This window comes from Sturnus vulgaris, chromosome 3 (genome assembly GCF_052056855.1).
Source record: "Sturnus vulgaris isolate bStuVul1 chromosome 3, bStuVul1.hap1, whole genome shotgun sequence".
In the NCBI taxonomy this organism is placed as follows: domain Eukaryota; kingdom Metazoa; phylum Chordata; class Aves; order Passeriformes; family Sturnidae; genus Sturnus; species Sturnus vulgaris.
This window is the reverse complement of record NC_142245.1, coordinates 96,437,212-96,461,117: the sequence shown is the minus strand read 5'-3', so window position 1 is coordinate 96,461,117 and position 23,906 is coordinate 96,437,212. Positions and strand designations below refer to the sequence as shown.

Here is a 23,906-nt window from a genome sequence, read left to right as displayed (position 1 = left end):
TTAGGGCAGTACCAAGAGCAAGAGATACAATAAGTACTTTCTCTGTACCAATATATACATGTGCTGATGATAATTTATTTCCCCGGTATACATATTATATTAATAATTATTGAACTTAAGGTAGTGTATTCAGGAAATACGCATTGGGTCTTTTTGGGAAAAAAATTTGCGTTTTTTTAAACCAAAATGCCAATTTTACTTATTTATTGCATTTTGGCTTCATGTACTAGGAATGAATGAACATTCAAAGCACTGTCTTCCCCAGTTTTAATTCCTTTGATTCCTAACCTTTTCTATGTAACACTCAAACCAATGCTTACTTCAAGCACTTTTATGTCATAAGAATTTGAAAAATGTTTTTGGAAGTCCCTTCAAAAATTTTTCCTAAATAGTCTTCTCAAAACAGCATTGGCACAGGCTAATGGGCAATTGCAGTTTATTAACTTTTAATGCAACTTTTATGTGCTTATAGCAACTTTATTCTGCAAATGCCAATATTTTCTTTTCCTTACTATCTGCAGTAAGTTAGGCAGTTTGTATCTACCTCTGAAATCCTCTGCATGTGAATATGCTTTTTTAACTCTTAAGATTTTCCAGTAGGAACAACAGAAGCTCATTAAGTAGTGGCACAGTACACTGGTCCAAATTTTTAAAAAGTCACACACAATAGTTGCAGTAACTAAACTTCAGAAAGATTATCAGATTATTTAAATGCCTATGATTCCCAGGAGAATTAGATTTTAGTTATATGCTATTGTGAAAGACAATTATAATTATCTCAATGATTGTGCATATGTTTGTTTTGTGTATAATACAGAGAATATCACCACTATCTTCTACATTTATAAATTAGATATTTATACTTATATGCTATATTGCTCAATTTCTGAGACCAACCTAGAAGAAAGCTAACCACTGAGTCAGAATACTGCTCTATGAAGTTGCTGAGTCTTCCTGGGGTTTTCTGATCTAAGGTGAAGTCCTTTGCTGCTTAATTGATGATATATGTCAACATTCAAAATGACCTATAGAGGTTAATGGGCAGTTATTAATTCCTGACTTACTGAAAAAGTTATTAACCTAACCTTTGCCATTTGTTGGGAGTTTGATGGTGAACATGAATACTGAAACCTATATACTTGCCAGAAAAGGTAATATAAACTACACATAATACACAATATAAATAAGACAAAGTATCTAAATAGATATATATGCAATCCTTTGCTTTTAAAGGAGTTGTAAAGCATTATATCTTCTGTTTGCAGAAATTACATGCTTGGCCTGAAGACTTAGATATGTATCAGCTGATTGCCTGTTTTTCTGTCATCATTGAATAATCCAGTAACTACTAAAACTTGATGGCAAGGGCACAATTCTGTGTCATTTTCATTTCAGTAATCTCTTTCACGTCTTCAGAAAGAAAGAAAAGAGTTTTAAAAAATCCCTTTATTGCCTTCAAGTAAACTGAGTGAAATAATCACCTCCCAAGCATATTGTTCTTTTTATCTAAGGTTCTGACAAAGATCCCAACAGTGCTGTAATGAAATGACTTATGGTATGAACTCTCCAGCATCCCACTGAGAGATTGAGAATCTGTCAGCCCTTATGCATTGATACACATTGGAACCTGGAAACAGACTTAATGCTGTGAGGAGAAGCTATTCACAATACCCAGCTTAGATATCTCATTCAAATATCAAAGCTAAGATGCTAGGATCCCTACACAGCAAGTGGACTGTCCAGAGCATTTAAGAGAGCCAAGCCATAGTATGTGCTCTCCATGGAACCACAGGGTGTCTAGATACCAGCTCAGCTTCAGCAGACAAAGACCTGCATGCCTTATCACAGTGGAATGAAGTTACATAAGTGGCTGATGAAAGATCAGAAGGGAACTCCTCAGTTAACAATTGATGCAACCAAAACAAACAATCAAAATTTAGAAAACTACTTTTATTATAAAAATTACCAAATATTTTATCATTTGAAACATGGTGCTGGTGATAGAGTGGATTACACTAAAACTCCTGTTGTTCTTTATATTTTTAAATTATGATTATTTTATCAATTTCAGACAGTTAATAATATTCAATATTCATCTAAAGATCTAACACTTCACTAACAGGATCTTTGCACAGAATCAAATAAGGTGTGAGGGATCCTGCAAGTCCTCTAGTCCAGCCTCCTCACTAACTTTCTTAAAATACAAATCTTTTCCACAGGAAGACTAAAACTAGACACAGAGGGAGCTATCTCAAGCGTGGCCACAGGAATGCAAGCAGATGAGAAGATGAGAATATATGAGAACAACCATTTCCCTTCTCTTGCTATGTTAATGCTAACACAGCCCCGTATAGGGGACTTCATCACTGAACCTGTGCTCAGCTGGCTCCTGCTCAGTGGGGAATCTGCCAAGATCCCCAAGCCCTTCCTGCAGAGCTTGTTCCCTTGCTCCAGCACCCTGACACCTGCACATCCTTTCCCAGAGCTCAGGCTGGTTCAAGGCTTCTCCTGTGCCAGTGGTGTCACATTACCTGGCACAGGAGACTGAGACCTTTGGGGCACTGCTGTCCCCACTGTGCTGACTTGGCAGGAAGGGGGTTTTACCACAAAGCAGTTCAGTGTAAATGACACAGGTTAGAAACTTCCAGTGCTTTCCTAAGTTTACATATGCCAGTCATGAAGTCTATGGTAGTAACACAGTGTTTTTTCCTGAATCTTAATCAGCTTTACTATGACTATTTCTTACTTTCAGTTACAAAGTTTCTCTTTGAAGGTCCCATAATATATTGATATTATTCCGTGTACCACGCTGTGTTCTGAAAAGCATAGTGTACAGAAGGCTACAAGTTAAAAATTATATCCAAACTAAAAAGAAAAGCTTAACAAAATAAATCCTGAGGCTTTTGTTTTAAGTGAAACAATCAAAGCAAACACCAAGATGGCAATGGATTCACAAGAAAATAAATCCTACAGGCTTAAATGACATGCATTTCTCTCTGCCATTTCCTCAAAACAGAGAAAAGAAAAAAAGGGACACAACAAAGCCCCTATCCTGTTAGCTGTCAAGGAGGAGCTTTACGTTTAATTTCAAATAGTAAGTTTGAAAGGTTTCAAGATGCTACAAAGTTGCTTTAGGATTTTTATTTTCTCTGTTGGTTTGGTTTTCTTTTTTCCTGAGGCCCTAGGATCATTTTAAAACACAGAGTAAATTGCTACATCTATTACGGCACTTATGCTACTGATTACTGCAACTAGAACAAGAAATTAATATTTGCATTTCCTAAATTCTCAAAATTTGTGTTGCACTGCAATCACATTTCTTACTTTGAGATTTGTCTCCTTATCTGTAACTTTGCTTCCTTCAAGCATTTCTGCTAAGGAGCATGAGGTACCATTTTCCATACTCCATGTCTTTCTATCTCACTTTCATGGTGAAATGATGAATAGATCTGCATTCCTGGTCTCTTCTGGAGTTTGTTAATGGCATTAATGTCTTGTAATAAAATAAACACTATCTTTGTGAGTATGCCAGTCAGAATAACAGATGAGCACTGGTAGACTTTAGGTTCTCATCTTGAAATTTACACCTTTAAACAAATACTATTAATTAATATTAATAAAGAAATTTTTCCATACAAGCAGTTTGCCACTATAGAGGTATTAAATCCAAAGAGTTTCCTAAGATAAAAAGTATTTTCAGTGCCAGCTTAAAAGGAAAAAGCTGAATTTTTACTGTACTGGAGGCTAAGAAGTCCAGCAAAGCATATTTTTATATTTTTAAGTATCTGTGGCATGTGAAACCATCCGTCTTAGACTTATATAGATATTTCTACAAATATCTAGATGTAGGTTTGACAGCATCTCCTTTATCTTTACTACCATGCTGATACAGACAGACAGATTTGATCAGCTTTGCATCTTACCACATCCTGAATAAGTATTCCCTCCTGTTTGTATGATTTTTTGATGTTTAAGTTAGTTTTTATTGATTTTCTTACAACTTTTTTTTTGTGGCTTGCTTATAATACTACACGGTCCTCTTACTAGAATGTTTACTTAAACTGAAGTTTTAAGGACTATAGTTAGATCTGAGTGGAAATTCTCGAAAAGAAGGATCTGAATTACTTAACGTCTTTGAAATGTCATGAGATTTTGTATTGTAAATGTCACAGAACCTTGTATCTTACAGAACGTTTAAATGTGCACATATAACTGGACTATTAACAGATACTACATAGCTCAGAAGATATCAAAGCATTAAACATAAACTTGGATTGGATTGCATTTTATGTTTGTATTTTTTGGGAGAATTTTGCTTCAAGTATTGTAACTTTTATTTTTGTTAAACTTACATCAACCAAAAAGGATAACTGAAGTAACACAGACATTTATGCTTCTACAGATATTTTTTAACTGGTATGTCAGAAACCTATGAGCAAGCTCATTCAGGTTTTGTAACTCAGTGAGATTGTGCTAAATTCCTAGATGTTTTTCAAAAATGGCTTATTCAATTTCTTATTTTCGATTTATTTAGCTAATTAAAGGCATTTTGTTAACTTACTGAAATGACAAATGGAAAATATCATTCTTCAGAAAGAATCTGTTAAGAAACCAGTGGAGGCATTAAAAAAAAATACACAATATTTTGGAGTAATTGCAATGGCCAGAATACCAAGAAATAGAACATAGCACCTAAATCTAATTAGCTTGTTTTGTAATTGGCATCATAGATAACATGGGCTCAAAGCTACTGGGCCTGAATTACTTTCATTCCACTCACTATTTCAGTCTTCCATATTCTAAATAAGCATTTTTTCTTCAGTCTCTAAACTCATCATGTTCAAGATGTTATAGCTATTGTACATTTACTCAAAGCTCCAGTCAATACACTGTATAAAAATTATTATACATTACTACCAGTATCAGCTGTAAGGGCTAAAAATAGTTATTTGCATTATCCCAAATAACAATTCCATAACAGAAATGAGAGACTACAGAGCGTGAACTATGTTCTCCACCTTCTAAAAGACTACCAATCTTTACTTTTCTATCTTAAATAAAAGCCCACCCCAAACTATAATATGAACCACAAATGCCTTTGGGTGAGAAAAATAATGATATTTCTCTGTTAAACTTACATCACATTTATTGACCAATTCAATCCTCAACAGTCAAAAAAAGTTTTCATTGCCAACTAACAATTAAGTGTATTCACAGCAATAGAATTCTTACTACATTTATATTACCTTCTTACAGATAAAAAATTACATTAAAGATTTGGTGAGATGTCTAAAATAATAGAAATAGTAGTGCTATAAAAAAGGCAATTGAATAAAACAGTTATTGAATTGCTAAGTAATCAAAAAGACTAATTAGCATGCTGCATATATAAATATATTCAGATAGATTCCAATCCTATCAACAATATGAAATACACTAATTTAAGGTGATTTCAGTAGTTAATACAATGTTTGATCTTTCACTGAGAACAGGAATGACACTATGTTTCTTATCTTTCCTTTAAAACGTTCTGAGGAAATTTTTTTGCTTTTGTTTTGTGGTATTGATAAACACATTTCGCATGTCAGTGTGCAGTATTTTTATCCATTCCATTCCATTATATGGAAGAAAAATATCTATTCCATCCTCTCTTTTTTCTGTTAATACCTATAGTGTTAACAGAATTTAAAATATATGAAAAACAATATTCTTGTGTCATTAAGTCATAGTCTAAAGACTTCCTGTTAAAAATACAATAAAAAGTCAAGTGAAATGAAAAGCCAAAGGCAAGTCCTTTCTCTTCACATGAACAATGAATAAGAATCAAACAGATATATGTGATCTTGGCTATCTCATCACACAGGAGTATGCTGGAAGCATGCCCTTTTTTTTGGCAAAGCCACCAGAAAACTCAGCTGAAGTACAGAAGAATTTAAACTGCACAGTTTAACCACAAAGGAAATAATACAGCCTAATCTGATTAGATTAGACCAGATTTGATTTAAGGCATTGTAAAAGTATACTACAGTCTAACAGAAAACTCTATCTATGTAAGGCATTTCTAAATAAAAAATTATTTTGAGCAAAATGCTGACATGCCATACTTTGTAATTTTTTGTAATTTTTTTTTTTTAAATAAAGGCAACAAAAATAGGCCTTTAGTAAAATATCTGACTCTGCCCAACCTTATGAAAGACAAGATTATATGAATGTTATTTACATTACCAGAAAAAGAATGCTGAAAATATGAAGTAATCTTGAATATCAGGGAGAAGTGAATGAGGTCACAGGAATTATCTGCACTGGCAGATGACATTTTACCCCTGTTCATCAGAACAGCAAGCGTAGTTACTCTTGCTGTAGTAGTTTACAGGTACTATACATAGGCTAAACAACACTATATATTTTTAAAAATCAGAGTGTACTAACAAAAGTATGATACATTCTGCCATAGCCAGCTGCAAGAATTCCACAGGTGAAAAAGATGTTTTTACATCAGGAAGATGAAGGATTGAAGAAAGCAGAGTGTGCATTTCTTGTGAGTAGATGGACAATCTTTAATAACCTTTCAAAAGCCATAATGCTTTGCATAGTTAAAAAGTTATGTCAAAAGCCAATGGACTATAGGTACTTTTTGATAGAAAGAATTGTATAGACCTCTCTGAATTTAATTCAGCCGGGAAGTAGGGGGAACAAACTTTCATACAGCCCATCTAGCTGAGGAGAAGGCACAAAGCTGTGTATGTGACACTATAGATGATAGTTCCAATACTTCAAAACTGACTTTAAAAGCTATCTGTCTGTTCTGATGCCAGAGCACCTTTGCAAGACCAACGGAAGTAACTTACTGGATAAAACATAATGAAGTGTTGCAACAAAACATAGTTATGAAAAAGAACATGCAGGAGACCAAAAATTACAAGTAGACACACTCATGGACTCATGCAGTACAGGAAAAACAGGCATCCTGTCAACCTATCTATGCAAATAAGCTCCAAGTAAATATTCAGGGTATGGTAAAATTAGGAAATTGGTCATAAGGATCTGTGATCCATTCAGGAGAATTAATTTGGGCTCATTCCAATGGCTTTAGACTGATAGCTGCAGTGTAAAAGGGAACAGAGAAGTGTAGGTATAGTTGAATGTGGGATTTTTATCTAGACTGATCAGAGGTTTTATTTCAGGCAAGGCAGATACTACAGAGCAATTACAGAAGACAAATCTTGGACACTATGCATATATGAACTGAAAAAAAAGAATGCAAGTTGGATAATACTAAAAATACACACACACATTTCACAGTATATGGTAAGAGCAGTCTGGTGTCCCTCAGGTCAAAAATAAAGACCTTTAGTAAGAATATGAGAAATGCCTCATCAACAGTTGACCTCAAGGCTGTATCCCTTTAATGCTCATATAGCTGTTTTTGTTGGTTCCCCAAAACAAGCAAGGAGAACTTACTTTAGAACTAAAGTATTGTAGCATGGTGGTCGGCTTTATGGAATTATTTCATCTTTCTTCAGTGTATACAGGAATAATAAAAAACCCACTAGTAACTAAGGAGTGGAATACATACTAAATATATATGGGAGTGAGATACATCACGAGAGAATATGTCTCTCCAAGACTAAAACAGAGAGCACTAAGTTCCTCAAATCTTACAAGAAAAATATATCTGTGATGGGTTGATCTTGGGCCAGCACCCAAGCATCCACGCTGCCATTCACTCCCCCAGCCCTCTCCAGAGGCACAGCAGAGAGAGTACAAAGAATAAAAAACTTCATGAACTGAAATAAAGGCAGTTTAATAAGAAAATGGAAGAAGGAAAAAATGCAACTAAAGAAATTACAACAAAATAAGTGGTACAAAGGCAACCACTCACTATCTCTCACAAGCAGAGTGATGTCTTGTCAGTCCCCAAGAAATGGCTTGCTCTCCCCAAGCCCTCTCTGCTCAGTTTTTATTGCTGAGCAAAGATGTTACACAGCATGGAATATCCCTTTGGTCTCTTTGGGTCACTTGTCCTGCTTGCACGTTTTCTTAAATTCTTATCTACCCTGGGCCTGTTTATTGTTTAGGAGCAGACCAAGAAAAAGAGAAAGCCTTGATGTTGTATAAGCCCTGGTCAGCAAGAACAAAAATACTGGTGTGCTATTAATATTGCTTTAGTTACAAACCAAAACACAGCACCATTTGGACTACTATAAAGAAGATAACCTTCATCTCAGCCAGACCCAGTACAATATCTGAAGGCATTTTACTTCAAACAATTCTCAAAATGGACATGCTACTCTCTTGGGAACTAGAATCCCTTGGGATTTCTCCATCTAATGTGTAAGGTGCACAGCATAGGAGTGAAAGTGCTTCAAACTATCAGGGTGATAAGTTTGAACCTCTGAAGTCAGAGGTTTAAATGTTATATCCTCTTCCATTTATCTTTTAGATTCTCAGTGTTCTCATCAGAATACTGATGATAACTTGATGCCTAAATGCGAGCACTGAGATTTGTTTTCCTAATTCACTGAATGTCTAAGCCTTGAATGTTTGGAGGTCTGTGATATATTGGACAAGGCTGGAAAGCGTGAACTTGTCAGTTGAAGTAGGGAGGAAAAAAGTGGTGGAGAAAGTGATGAGACAATAAGCAAAAGAGAATTAAGAGTTCAGACAAAGTCTGTGAAAGAAGCTAAAACCTTTTTAGACAATTTATTATTATTCACCTGTGATGCTTTAACACAAAGTCTGGGAGAGGACCTGCCAACTGCCTTAGAAGATGAATTGCTGTAAGTTAAAGTGTCCTACTAGAAAAATAATGCTTTTCAGGTAATTTTTAAGAAACAGGAAAAAAAATTGGCATACATCAATAAAGTTAATCACATGAATTTCTGGTACCTCCCCATAGCAGGTGATCTATGTATTGATTCTTCAATAGAGATTCAAAATATCTCATTAATATGTATTAAAGGCAAAAAATATAGGGCAAGACTACGGAAAATGACAGTGAATGAACTCCTGTTCTGATACATATGGAGAACTGTGGACTGCTTGGCCTACAACTACTGGTAGATTTGAGGCATTTGTATCACAGAATGGTTTGCATTGTATGCTGCAATGTGTTAAACTTTCTCAAGCATATTATTTATGGGAGCTTTGTTAAACTTCACTTTTGCTTTCATATTTCCTGAAGCCCAGTAAAATAGCCTCTGACATCCTATTCCACAGTTACTTTATGAACCATTAGTTATGTCTCTGAGATGCAAAAATAATTCTATGATCAAAAATAGAATATTTTGTACCATGTACTCTGCCAAAATCTCGTCAATGTGAGTTTCAATATGACAGTGATACAAGTATATCTATATGACATGGTAGCACAGGCATGTTATCATTTATAACGAAAAAGGAAAGTTAATTGACAATATTAGTATTGGGGAATCTAGACGAGATATAGAAGGAAATGTAGTAGCTTCAAAATTAATTCATGTAACACCAGGATTAACCTTTCTACTAACTGCTGATGCTAACTGAATTCCTAAAATACAACAGATTATAGAAACATATTTGTAGGAGCTTTACCTTATCTTTGGTAATCATCATGCATACCATTAATCTTAGGAAAAGATGAACTGCACAGTTTTTAATAAGAAGAAAGTAATATCTCCACTCAATTTTTATAAAGCCAGCAATCCACAGCCAAACACTATGTACAGCTAACTAACCCAGTGCCTCCCCTTTCAGATTACAAACCTTAATTTATCTGTTCCGGTTTTGTACCTCGAGATTCGAGCCATCGACAGAGGAACTGACAGGGTGTCTAGCCAGCGCTTCTCGTATTTTGGTTCATTAGCTATGGGTGAAGAAGGTGATGATGGAGCCTGTGCAGAATAAATGAGAAACAGTAGGAGAGCTTATAAGACAATATAGTGAAAAACCCATGAATATGCATCTCTGGCTCTGTTTGTCTCAGAACTGAATAATCATCGCAATAAAAGTATTCAAGAAACTCAGGATGGGGTAGAGAAATGAAAACCCATATGATATCCATCTTGATATTTTGCTCTTGATGCAATTTCTGTATCACTTTAACACTAAGAATATTTAATTTTTGTTAATATTAATAACTGATATTAGAAAAGAAAGTTTTCTGTCAAAAATGCCATGATTTTTTTTCTAAATGCAACATCACATACATTTTCACTGGAAATTAATTTGTTCTGTACAACTCTTCTACATTTTTCCATTGTCAGAGAAAAGGACATAATATTCTAATTAAATATTACACTAGAAAATTCATTTCTGCATTGTGACTTTTGGCTATTATATCATTTAACAGTGGATTTAAAATTTTGATTCCTGTGTTATCATACAATAGATGGATGACTTTTGAAATTTTATCTTTGAAATCTTTCTTCAAATGCCTCTACTAGAAAGGCAAGAGTTGAGCATTTCAGTCTTTTATGAAGATAGCAGTAAAATTTACACAAAGGTGGCCAAGAAAGATTCAGAGACATACATATTTAGATCAAAGTTAGGCATTTGTGCTGTTTCTGAGCCAAAAATTTTTATCTTACACTGCACAGAGAACTTTCCAGTAGAGAATAGAGTTGAAAGTTAGTTATTTTTATATGAGCTGTAAATAAGCACTGCGTAGTATTTATGAAAGCAAAGAAATCACAGAATGACCCAAATTCAGTTCTGTTCTTCCCAGGTGTTCAAAAGCCATAAAACTTATTCAAAATAAAAAGCATTTTGGGAATTTTCTATTTCTTTTTCTTGCTCATAAGGGCTTAGGACTATTTTTTCCCCCTAAAACTCCTTCTTTCAGTCAACAAGGGCTGATCTTTCTATTTACTTCTTTGAATAAATCAAAATGTGAGTTTCATATTCTAATAGGATGACTGAGACATAATGACTGAAGTATAGTCTCCTAGTAAACGAAAAATTTGTAATTAAATTGCTGGAGTTGGTAGCACTAAAGAATGTTTTAGACAGCAATCTTTTTGGGGACAGGATTTTAATTTAGAGCTATCCCTAAAACCATACAGCTTTCATTTGACTGAGATCTCCTGGTGTTCTTGCAATAAGAGTATTTTATAATCAGGTCCACAGACTAATTTTGGCTTATTAACTAACTAATCTAAAATTAGACACAAAAGGCTAAGTTGTCTTTAAAATCTAGAATAAATTTATTAGTATAACAATGAAGAATCTGATACTTATTACAGAATTCTGCACAAACTAAAAAAATTGACAGAACCCCATGCAAACTGAAGTTGAAAAGGATCAACATAATCTAACATTGTCTATCTGGAAATTAAAATGTCTGGGAATAAAACAGAAGGAAGCTTATTGCAGTCAAATACAAGTACTTGATTATGATCACTGAATTTCAACCCAAGAATGAGAAAATAAAGGAACATAAAAATTCCTGAAACAACATCATCTATTGTTCCAACCCTCTAAACACTCAAGATGCAGAAAACATCTAGACAATTTAAACATAAAAATCTATCTTTTTCTTTTGAACTATTAGTTGTATTTCTTTTATCAGGTTATTGAACTACCTGATAAATAGTCTGTAATATTCAATGTAATTTAAGAGCATTTGGCAGCAAAAGAAAATAATGAACAGCTCACATATGTAGTTTAATGTTTCCATTTGTGTCCCTTACACTTCAATCAAATACTTAAGCAGTGTATCAGCATAAAGAAAAAGTATCTCAATGTAAGTAAAAGTTAGAATTTTAAAAAATGTACATCACAGCTATTCATTAGGTTAATTAATTGAAGGGGAAGAAATGGCCAAGATCACTTGGTCAAAAATTTATTAACCCCAAAGCTATGAAACTGCAGCATAGAAATATTCATGTCAAAATGCTAAAGTGTTAAACCTGCTGTAAACTCCTAAAGCAAATGGGTCTTCCCCAGACAATATCAAAGATTTGATATTTGAAAAATACACTATAAGGAGTAATTTTTTTCCCACAGTTCCAAACTACTTATACCTGCAGAAATCCTCCAAGAACAGCAAAAGGACATAGTTTGATACTAGTGAAACTAGTCTAAATTTCAATTATGTATTTTTTACGAAGTCATATTCGACTAACCAGTTTATGATAGAGCATAAAGTTGGAATTACCCCTCTTCATCTTAAGAACAAAACAGGGCATACATAGATGTGTAAGACTGTTGCATAGAAACAAAATACAATCATAAGACTAGCAGCTCATTTTGTTCTATTTAACCTATAATCTATTAACAATTCATAATGAGATTCCTTGATGTATCCTCTTCAAAACACATGGATAAAAATAAGAAACTGAGGAGGAAGTAAGTCCGACTTTTGCAACAGAAGATGTGCCTCACACGTTCCTTTTAGAGTTGTCCAAACTGCTAGTTAATAGGAGAGAAGTTATTGTTAAGGCATACTTGGGTTTCAGAAAACCATCTATCCCTCACAAAAGATTCTTAATGAATTTGCTGTGAAATATGATGAAACCATCAAAATAATAATAATCTAAATTGTAGTAAGGAAAACATAGCAGAGGGGTATCCATTATCAGTGGATTCTCACAGTTACATGGGTTGTTCAGAATACTGATTAATGATTTGGACAAGATGGTGAACATCAAACTGACCAAGTTTCCTATGAATAACAAGCAGTAAAGAACAATTAAAAAAAAAATTTAAAAAATAGCTTTAGAAAAAGCTCATTATACTGAATGGGAGAGAAAAGAACTACTAAAATACAGCAAAAAAATGTATAGCAGTGCACATGAAGAAAGACAATATTAACTTTCTCCATACTGTAATGGGATATGAATATGTGATTACCACTCAAAATTTGGATCTTGAAATTTAGATGTTGAACATAATTGTTTTTGAATAATTAGGTTAAAAAAGATTCATTGGTCTGGAAAAGAAATTGCAGAGGGAATTGCACGACTGAGGTATGTAAAAATATAAATAACAGAGAAAGAAACAGTGGTTCACTTGCCATTTCCACATAAGAAGCAGGGGTATTGATTAGAAATAAAAGACTGTATGATAAAAACAGAGAATGAATGTGTTAGTCTATATAACAAACTGGTTCAGGAAGCACCTATGTCAGAAGTCACCAGAGGCACAAGAAATATTCCCTAGAAATAATGCACATATTTCATGTGTTCTTGCATTCTCTTGAGGCCATCTGCTGGGGAACAAGCTTTTTGGCTTGGATGGTTCTTTGTTCTGACCCAGTGATGTGACCTGGATGACCTTCAAGGCATTTCTCCACTAAACAGATGCTGCTGCTCAACTTGAAAACCCTTCACATCATTCCTCCAAAGCACTAAAATTGAGATCATCTCTGTAATTGCAGCTCTTATGCTCTCGATCATTTTATACCTTCAGTTTTCTGCTGAGGTCACCAACAATGTTGCCAATTAATGTCAATTTGCTTGGAACACCTGCCCAATAAGAAATGGATTAAACACAAAAATCTCATTTTTGACAGAGTAGTGAACAAAAATCAAGCTTTAATGACACATAATCACTAGCTACCTCAGACAGCTGTGTACTGCTGACCTGGAGGAGGGTCTGACTCTGTATCCCATTAGCAATCACTGACCTAAGAATGACACTGTAGGCAAGTGCTTTGTGCTTTCTTAAACTATATAACAACCCATTATGGTGCAACCAAAAAGTCTTCCAAGAAGTAGAATAAGTCCAGGAAGTCCTCCACTAACTGGGAGATATAATCAGACATGTCTCTATAATTAAGTTTCCATTAAGAACATAAGAAGGAAAAGATCCCAGCTGGCTGGGACTGTCAATTTTTTTTTCTTTTTTGTGACATATAATTTGCAGGGTTTGGGAAATTTGGTTGTTTAACCTTACTTTCTTTTAAACTGTCATTGATTTTAAATCTCTGCAAGAAAAATATCATGTCATCAGAATAAAGTCTTTCTGAACCCTCTCTAGTAATTTAATTGCTGCTAGGGCCCTACCTTGAAAGCAGCCACAGTGTTATTTTAGGCTGATACAGCTTTTTCATTAAATAGGAAGGCTTTAGGAAAGCTGAAACTGGTTTAATTCACTTGGAATCAGAAATAATCAAGGTCACATTACTCAGAATGATTAAGCTTGGTTCTAAATGTATTTTTAATCTAATATTACAGTGTCTGCTTTGCAGAAAGGTAAATGATACCCCATCTTTGGAAGTATTCAAGGCCAGGCTGGATGGGGCTTTGACCAGCAATCATCCTGAGTGGCACCATGTGGCACATGCAGGACAGCCAGCTGATGAGGTACAGCCAAGATGAGATTAGGAACAGCAGGTCCTGCTTGACCAGCCTGATCTTTTATTACAAGACTTCGTGGATGAGGGAAAGGCTGTGCATGTTATCTACCTGGAATTCAATAAAGGTTTGTTACTGCCTCCCACAGCATTCTCTTGGAAAAGCTGGCAGCTCATGGCTTGGACGAGTGCACCCATCACTGGGTAAAATCTGTCTTGATGGCTGGGCCCAGAGAGTGCTGGTGAATGGAGCTACATCCATCACAAGTTGTGATCCAAATGGCTCAGTATTTGGGCCAGCCCTGTTTAGCACCTTTATCGGTGATCTGAAGGAGGGGACCAAATGCACCTCTGCAAGTTTGCAGAGGACACCAAGGACTCTAGCAGATCTAATAGATCTGTTGATCTATTGAAGGGTAGAAGGCTCTGCAGAGGGATCTGGACAGACTCCATCCATTGTATGAGGTTCAACAATGCCGAGTGCCAGGACCTCCACGTGGGTCATGATGATCCCCTGCAGTGCCACAGGCTGGGGTAGAGTAACTGCAAAGGTGGAAGAGGAGCAGGGTGTGCTGGTTGACAGCTGTACATGAGCCAGAGTGTGCCCAGGTGGCTAAGAAGGCCAATAACTGGAGAAAAGGCAGCTCTGGGGCTCCTTATTGTTCTCGACAACTACCTGAAAGGAGGTTGTAGCCAAGTAGGGGTTGGTCTCCTCTCAGAAATAACAAGTGACAGAACAAGGGGAAATGGCCTCAGTTGCACCAGGAGAAGTTTAGGTTGGATATTAGGGAAAACTTTTTACAGAAAGGGTTGATAAGCATTGAAACTTCCTAGGTAAATGGTTGAGTCACTGTCCTTGGAGATATTTATAGATATGTAAACAGAACACCTAGAGAGGTGGTTTGGTGCTGGACTTGGCTATTCTTGGTAAAGCTCAGGTTGGATTTGATGATCTTAGTGATCTTTTCTAACCTAATGTCTCTATGATTGTACCATTTTATGAAATAAGAGTCAAGTGTGATATCCATTAGGAAAAAATACAACCTTTCACTGATAATTTGGAATTTATCCATTTTCTGCTTTAGAGGATTTAATATTTCAAAGTGCATCATTAAAGCCTTGATCCTCTTCTGTAAACATATATTTCTACAAAGCTCATATAAGAGGTATGACTAATCTTGATTACTGTCTTTGTTGACATTGGCTCAAAAAGAGATGGTAATGATGATGCTGTTATTATTTCTCAAAGTAATTTTTGCTGTTTCCATTTTAGCTAGCATTGCTGAGAATTTCTGAAAAGAATATAAAATATCTCTGTAAAATATGTATATTGAAATTGCAGCAACATTAATATATTTTATATTTATATATTGATATATTTTCCTTGTAAAAACAACTCTATGGTTAAAAGTATAGAAACATAAAACCATAGAGTATCTCAAGTTGAAAGGGATCCATCATGATCACTGAGGCCAAATCCCTGCTGTTCACAGGACTACCTAAAACTAAATCATATGACTAAGAGTATCTTCCAGAAATGCCTTAAACTCTGAAATGGTAAAATAGCTTGGCATAGCTTCATTGCCTTAAGCCAAAACTGAAAACATTGGCCATTAGGTTTCAGTGGATTTCATTACAATCTCTTAGATTAGAAAATACTAGCTTTTATGCATCTTTTTGATGCCAACTGGAATGTCTTTTGTCAAAGCTCCATTACTAAAAATGTTTCAGCATACTCAAAAAAAAAACCAACCCTTCAATATAATACACTTTTCAAACAGGCAGGTTTGTCTTACACTTATTCTGAAAAAAGAGGATTAGAGTTGAATGATTTCTTGCAACAACACCTGGTAACATTTAACTCAGAGTGAATTGGATGTGCTCTCTCAACAGTTTTTTTGTCTGGTCTGTGATTAAAATGTATGTGTATATACATACATAGGTAGGTTGATTTTCAGTATATCAATAAACCAATCTGCCCTGTGTATGGCTGAGCATTTGCTAATATTATTAGAGGGAAAAACAGAAAGCAGGGGCTTTATGTTGATTGGAGAAGAAAACATGACTGCTCCATTTAGCAGTGAAAGTGCTTCACATTAGCTTACTTTAATTGTTGAACAACACATATACAAAATATTTAGCCAGGAATAGAGACATGAATGAAACTCTTGTGATGCCCAGCCAACAAAACAAATTATGATGCTATCTACTGTAAATAGGAGTCAGAGCTTTCAACTTGTCTCAGAATTCAGAGGGATTTAATTATGATATCAAAATACCTGTGCATTCCTTTGATGCAGCACGAATTCAGGAGAGGGTCTGTATTTATTTATTTTTAATGGAATTCTTAGATGCAGATACAAAATTCGGTGACAGTTTTAAAAATACAGTAATTATCTGGTAAAGTATGCATCACCGAATCATTTAATAGATAAAGGCTTCTATAGAGGAAACACGCTTTTTCAGGTGAAGTAACAACTTGGAGATGTAATATGATGTCTTCAAAATTCTCTGAAAGCAGCACCTTTTAGTTACACAGCTCTATCTACAATATTTTAAATGACAGACGTATAATTAAATGGGAGGAAGGTGAAAAAGCATGTGAACAACTCCTTCTTTCCTATAACAGAAAAGAAGCACTTTTAATTCTAATGCTGCATCTTTTGCAGCATTACTACATGTTTTTCAAATATAATGATTGCTCTGTAAGACATTTAATTCTTTTTGAGTAATATATGAGTTTACAGACACTGAGCACTGTATATGATGTTTACATAGAGCCTGTAGAGCAGCACATGTTAGGGACTTACACTGCCTTACTCACTGCAATAGTTATGCATTAAAATCAATTGGATTACTATTGCACCAGTGAGGAACAAATTAAAATCCTTTCAGTTATATAAATTTCTCTAGAGGTGATTTACAATGGAAATATTAATGAATATTTCATTACATCTGTGCTGGTAGGTGCTAATACAGTATTTTTTTAATGAACCAATGGGGTACAAGACTGAGCAAGATATTTTTAGAGAATACATATGGACTATTTGTCAGAATCTTTCACCTTTTTCTTTAATTTGTTTCCCTTGAGCTATTATGTAATTGGTTTCTGAGTAACATCAACAACCTTGCCTGGAACACCTTTCCAAATATATTCTTCCTTTGAGGGAAGGGGACAGTGGCCAGAGCAGTTTATACTAAATCTCAGCACAAAAAGTAGAAAGTAATTATGACACCTCAAAAACTACAACAGTAGTCAGAAATCAAAACCCAATACTAAATATATATAAGGAAAAGTAAAGATACAATGTTGAGATCATTATAGTTTTACACTATAAATGCAAGGGTACCCAAACTTCAGCTGTTAGACACAGCTTTTGGCAGCCTTTTATATCCCCAAATGGTGCATGCTGTCCTTGCTTAGAAAAATTAGCTCAAGGTTAGGGAAACTCTTTGAACTTCATAGAATCTGCACACCCTTCAGGATAAATCTGAGCCTTGACTCTTGTGTCTCCCTCTGAGATCAGTGACAATTTGTTGCCAGAGTTGCGGAAAGACACTGGATGCAACTTACCTTGTTACCTCAATTTTACTATCAGTTTTCTCTATAAGCCACATATACCTGTACCTGAACTACCAGGGTTCATCTATGCTATCATCAAATTTAGAAACATTTTTCTTTTTGCTGCTGCTGTTGCAAATTCAAAATGAGCAAATTCAGAAAAACTGTAAAAAACATTGTATTTACATGCAAGGGTTGTGTATGGGGAAAATATGTATAATTAAGAACTTAAACCAAATATACCAATCAACTCTAATCACAATTAGAAAAACACAGCAGTTCTGTACAGCTAAATTTAAACAAACATTTCAATCCAAAATATTTTCCTTACAATTCTGTTGTAGTGAAGTAGGAAGGTGTTATATAAGTTTTCTTCCAGCTTCTATTGCTATGATTTCTGAGAGGTATAGTCAGAAACAGAAATCTGGATTATTTTTCACTGAGGTGGAAAAGGAATATAGTCACTTCATATTTTATTAATTGAGGAAAACTTTTTTGCATTGTGTTTATCTCATTCATAATGGTCTTCAGCATAGCAGCAGCCCAAACTATTTAAGTGCAGCTGGCTATGTTAATCTCTTTTACCTTTCTCTTTAGCAAAAAATGGAAGACATGGTGATGATTACTTTCATGAGAGTAACCACTGTGTACATCTAAGTGAGATACTTTTTGTATTTATTATGTTAACAATTTTACGAATTTGCATTGTCAAATGCCACACTGTGAACTGATAGTCAATCCAAAGTTACCTTGTTTTTATATTCCATGAGAAAATAATGGATTTTCAGATCAAGAGTTGGCAGAGGCAATCGGTATCACATGTGAAATCATTCTAATAGAAATGATATTGAACTGAAATACTGAAGTTTCACTTCTTAAAGCGAGCTACAACAAAAACTAACGAATAAAATAAACTTTAAGAATGGTCAGTAGAGTGTTTATCCTAAAATGGAAGACACTACAGGAATATTTAAAAAAAGCAAAAGTATTGAAGCTTTCATATGTAGGGCATCCATTCAATCTCAATTCAATGATCTGGTCATATATTCCCCTAAAGTATCCATCAGAATGGATTTTACTCTCAGAACAAGGGTGTCCACCTCCCTGTCTTGAATCCTATTCCTGTTTTTGCTGAATAATGTTGGGATTAAGTTGTATCATTCTCTCACTCTTGAACTGGAACTACCATAGACATTAAAGATGTAGTTTTCTACTGGTCCTATCAAGAGCTGAGCATTTGTATTTTTTTCTTTTTGTCTTTTTTTAAAGCAAAACTGTTTAATTTAGCAGATGAAAAAAAGACATCAAGGAAAAAAATATTTTAAAGCCATTTAGAAAAATGTAAGTGCCTGTTTAGCTTCACCTAACCAGCTAAACTTAGCATATACTATCAAAATTAAACTAAGTTCTTAAATTACACGAACACACAGAAAATAACAATTTACTCGGGTCTCACTTCACTTGTTAGAATATCACTTTTTGACAATTCCAGGAAGCTGGATTCTCAAAAAATGAAAACTTAGTATATTCTGCCTTTGCATTGAAATCATCATATTATCCCATGGTATCTTAAACAGTAATTTTTTTTATTTACAATATTTTTTTCCACCACTAATTTCTCCAGGGAGCTGGTCTGGATGTCTAGGATATTTGGACATCTAGTAGGATAACTCTACAGCACTTTATTCGTTGTTTTAGAGTTAGAACTCTCCAGGTAAACAACTTGTACTCACTAGCCTTGAAACCACCTCCTTTCTACGTTTAATGTTCCCCTCTGGAAATTTACATTGTGCTCAATAAACCACTTATAAGATAAAGATGAATGCAACTGCCACTGTCAATCCTTGTAACATTTATCACAGTGCCCAATAATTAGGTGTGAAGAGAGCACTTCAGCTCATTTCTCTGGGTTTTGGAGAATTGTGTTAAAGTGCTGTACTGCAAACTGCTCTGATATTATAAAAGATGTATATAAATCCTGAAGATGGCATCACATCACATACAACAGATGCTTCACAGCAGAGGTGACAGAGATGGATCAAACCGAGGCAAGACAGCACCAGAACTGAAAATGGTATAATCATATTAGGCAGAAAGAGCTTGCTGCTAAGATGGCTAAACTACTGCCTCTGATACAAGCCAGCTGTAGTGCCTCGGTATTGTGTTTGAGAAGACATCCAAAATGACAGCTTGGTAAAACTGGTGTAAGAGTAATTCCTTAGCTCTCATTCCGGTCTTTTCCTTTGCATGGTATGCTTTTTGGAGTAGAATTTTCACTTATAGACACATTGTCTATTATGGCATGGGCCTGAGTATGGTTAGGAAGGGACATAAAACTGCAACACACACTTGCAAGATGCAGTGTTCAAAGTGAGTCAGATCTCCCCTACCAGGGTGATGTAAAAACAGGATTCCAATCTCATTAGCCTTATTAGGCAATAGCATTACAGGAAATGTCAATTCTTTTACTTTGCAGGAAACTGAAAATATTTAATTGAATAAAATAGAAGTGCTCACTAGATGGTAGTTGAAACACATTTGTAACCACTTTTCAAGATAACAGCTCAGTTATACTCTCAGTTTAATTCAAGAAGAGTTTGAGCATACAGTGCATCATCTCAAAATCCAGTCAGTCCTGCTCAAAATACTTAGAGCCTTGCTTTTGAATTTCACAGTAAGATTCTAGCAATTTTTAATTTTGTTTTCTGTGAAGGGAGATCATGACTGCTACCATCTATGATGTAGATTGTTCTGTTTATTCCACTTCTAGGTCATGGTGTCCATTGTATGCATAGCTCTCCATGTGAATTTATGTCAGGCTTCAGAAAAATTAAGTGTTATATAAAATCAACCTAGTACCTTACTATTGCACCTTTTTTAATTTCTGTTTTTCTGCTTATATTTCAAGCCAATACCCAGTCTTTTGTGTGCTATCTTGGCAACTAACTCTAAATTACTCTATTACAACTCTATAAAACTCCAGCCACTTATTTATATTTTTATAATATGAGAAGTTCAAAGTGTGCAATTCCCACAGTAGTCATAATGATTATTAAAAACTGTCACAACACACTTATTCTAGCATTAAGTAGGCACTAATTTGCTAAAATGTCTAATGCTATCACTGGCTATAGCCCTTTTCTTATAATCTAAACTCTTTGCAGAAAAGACTTTCTTTGCCTGCAGAGAACCTAGTCGACAGACATTGCAGAATTCTGGACCCTCATGTTTGGATTCTTTAGTAAGACAACAGTACAGGGCAGTTAAAGGTAATAATCATCTGGATAACTGTAAACAAATAAACATGAAACCTTTTGTATCCATGCCAAATACTAAGGTACAGGTATCATCACATCACAGAAATTAATTAATTAATTAATTAATTGTACATAATGCCTTTATATTATCATATATAAATATATTTTTCAAAGATGAAAACTTTAAGGTGTTAAGCTTTAAGAAGTAGCATAGAGAGACAGTGCTCAAAGAAGTGCAAGGTTTGAGACAAGTACAGTAAGAATCAGACAATTATATCAGTGCCTGAGAAGAAAAGTAAAAACAGAGGAGAAGCCTTCTGTCCATTCAGTGGGTATTCTTTCTGTATAATTTAATATCCAACTGAAAGACTAGAGCTGAGATTTGTTAGGTGTCAAGCAGGTTTTGAGCATAAAGGTCCACATCCTTGCACAGCTAGTATTTACGTCTTCAATCTTCATTACTAAAAGGACAGCACTGTTGCTTACTAAGACATCCTATCTTCTTTGGCGACTACCATTTTTCCTGGAGAAAGGAACTTCTTTCCACACAATGCTGCAATTAATTTAATCACATTTGTTCACTGCAGAAAAAAAACCTGAATATCCTCTGGGTTAAAGAAGGAGACTTTTGTTCCTTGTTTATTTCTTTCTCTTTTTCTCCCTATCTTTCCTATTAAAAAAGTTTGCTCCAAGAATTCAACTTTACATTATTTTCTTAATTCCACCTGCATTTCAGCATCTCCCGCTGGATTAAATTCAACATTATAATGCTACAGTTCAACAAAGTATGGCAAAAGTTCACATGAATTCACATCTAAATTATGATTAAATCTTACTGTGTTCATTCTTTCAAATTTCTCAGTTGTGTCAGAGTAAAAACTTAGCAGTTCAGGGCCATGTGTTGAGGACTTTGTAAGTACAGAATTTTATAGTATAAGCACTTAAAATCAATCGCAGCAAAAAACAAAACTAGTGTAGTCTTATTCCAGCAGTTTGAAGCTCTAAATGGGAAAAGAACTTACAGAGATTACACCCACCATGCTTTTATTATTCATTTGCATACCGTGTTGGTTGAGTTTCCATTTAAATGTAAGCCACTGTCAAAGAGAGGTGATGAAGTTCCACTGCTGTGATCACTGGGTGGTCCAGGGGAACCTGGAAATCAGGCCAAGTAAAATAACTGCTGATGTTAAAAAATATATGTATATATCAGAAAATATCTATTGCAGCTGTGAAACATAGGAAGAAATTTTAATATAATTCACCAAACCAAGACAGAAACATACTACTTGTATTTTAGAAAGACAGACAATTAAATATCCATATGCTATACTTAATGTCCAGAAAGAAAAAAGGTACCTAGATTCACCTGAGAGGGGCTGTGTTCATGGGATCTATTTGTATGGATAGTGTTTGCAAGATTAAGCCTTTCTTCACCAAGAATGAGATATTCAAAACCAAGTAACAAGCTCAGTTACACAAAATGCATTTAATAATTTAAGGACAAATTTTCTGTCATGTTTTGGACGTCTCTCCTTAGAGTACAACCATGGATTGTTTTTATAAACAAAGACAATAGGAAAATCTCAGGCAAGTACTAACTGGACACATCATACACTTTATTATTGGATATATCTTTTCCTTAGAATGCCAATTATTTTTAAGAAAGATGTTCCTTCTCAAATTCAGAAACTGAAAACAAGTAATCACCTTGAACTATGGATACTATGTCAATATGCTAAGACTACACAGTTGTAGTCTTCAAATATCTCTCCTTTTAGCAATTATGCACCATGATCCTACTTTAGTAGTTAAAAGAGACTCCAGGAAAGTTTAATACTTTTGCAACATATAATAAAGGAAACAGCACAAAATCACATCATTGTGGAATTTCTGCTTAAATGAAAGACGTTAACAAATAGCACCAATAATATACAATTACTGTCAGCACTTGGTCTTATCAATAATGCACATCAAATTAATTGTACATCATTATATTAATCATCACTGAAAATTCATTTATCCATCTGAAGAATTCACCTGAAATTGCCTGTAAATCATCTCACATTAATAGGTCTGTCAAGTCTAATATCACAGAAGTCAAAAAGCCATTCTTAGTCATATATTTTTGTATATCTTTTCTGCATAAATCTGGAGGACTTAGAAGAATGGAATTTAATTCAAGAGAAGCCATTTTCTCCATTACAGACCTGTCAGTTCAATGCTGAGGTCTCAGAATTATAGCCTGGATTCTGGAGTTTCAGCATGTTTTTGTTTGGAGTCCTTTCTGTACAGTGCTAGGTCATGTCAGCAGAAGGATTCATGCTTTGTTCCTATGGGTCTAAACCAAGCACTGACTCTGTTAACTACAATGCTTTGTAACTCCTGTATATGTACAGCAGCTACAAAAAATTATGTTCATAGTCATAGACAACTATAGTGACTTAATGGAAATAAACATTGTTTATTTCAGTCAGTGAATTACACTAAATCTTTAAATAACCAACAACCCTCAAAAAGCATAACAGCAGAGCATTGTACAGCAAACAGTCAGCAAGACTTTATTATTAACAACAATTTATGTTGTTAATGTTGTCAGTCTTATTACTGACATTGCTGAATGATACTGGAGACCTCTTGCACACAAATGAAAAGTTGTGTGTTGACCTTGCTGATTATGGCATAGGTAACCTCTAAAAGACAAAAAAGTCCTTTCCATGACAGCCACAAAATTAAAATCAAAGAAAACACTCTTGATGATTTTTAATTATGGAGCAAGCTTTGCAAATTCAGAATATTCTGATAATCTGGT

The 23,906-nt window shown here is 34.7% G+C and overlaps 1 protein-coding gene across 3 annotated transcripts in view; it reads right to left on the bottom strand.

The window, feature by feature from the left end:
* The window catches only part of SNTG2 (syntrophin gamma 2), a 222,223-nt gene that overhangs the window by 67,909 nt on the left and 130,408 nt on the right, over positions 1 to 23,906 (bottom strand). For all 3 annotated transcript variants that reach the window (XM_088162358.1, XM_088162356.1, XM_088162357.1), the window contains 2 exons: positions 22,158 to 22,249; positions 9,745 to 9,872 (listed from right to left, as the gene is read on the bottom strand). In XM_088162358.1, the coding sequence (XP_088018484.1) occupies positions 9,745 to 9,872; positions 22,158 to 22,249 (220 nt within the window). The remainder of the gene's footprint in view (positions 1 to 9,744; positions 9,873 to 22,157; positions 22,250 to 23,906) is intronic.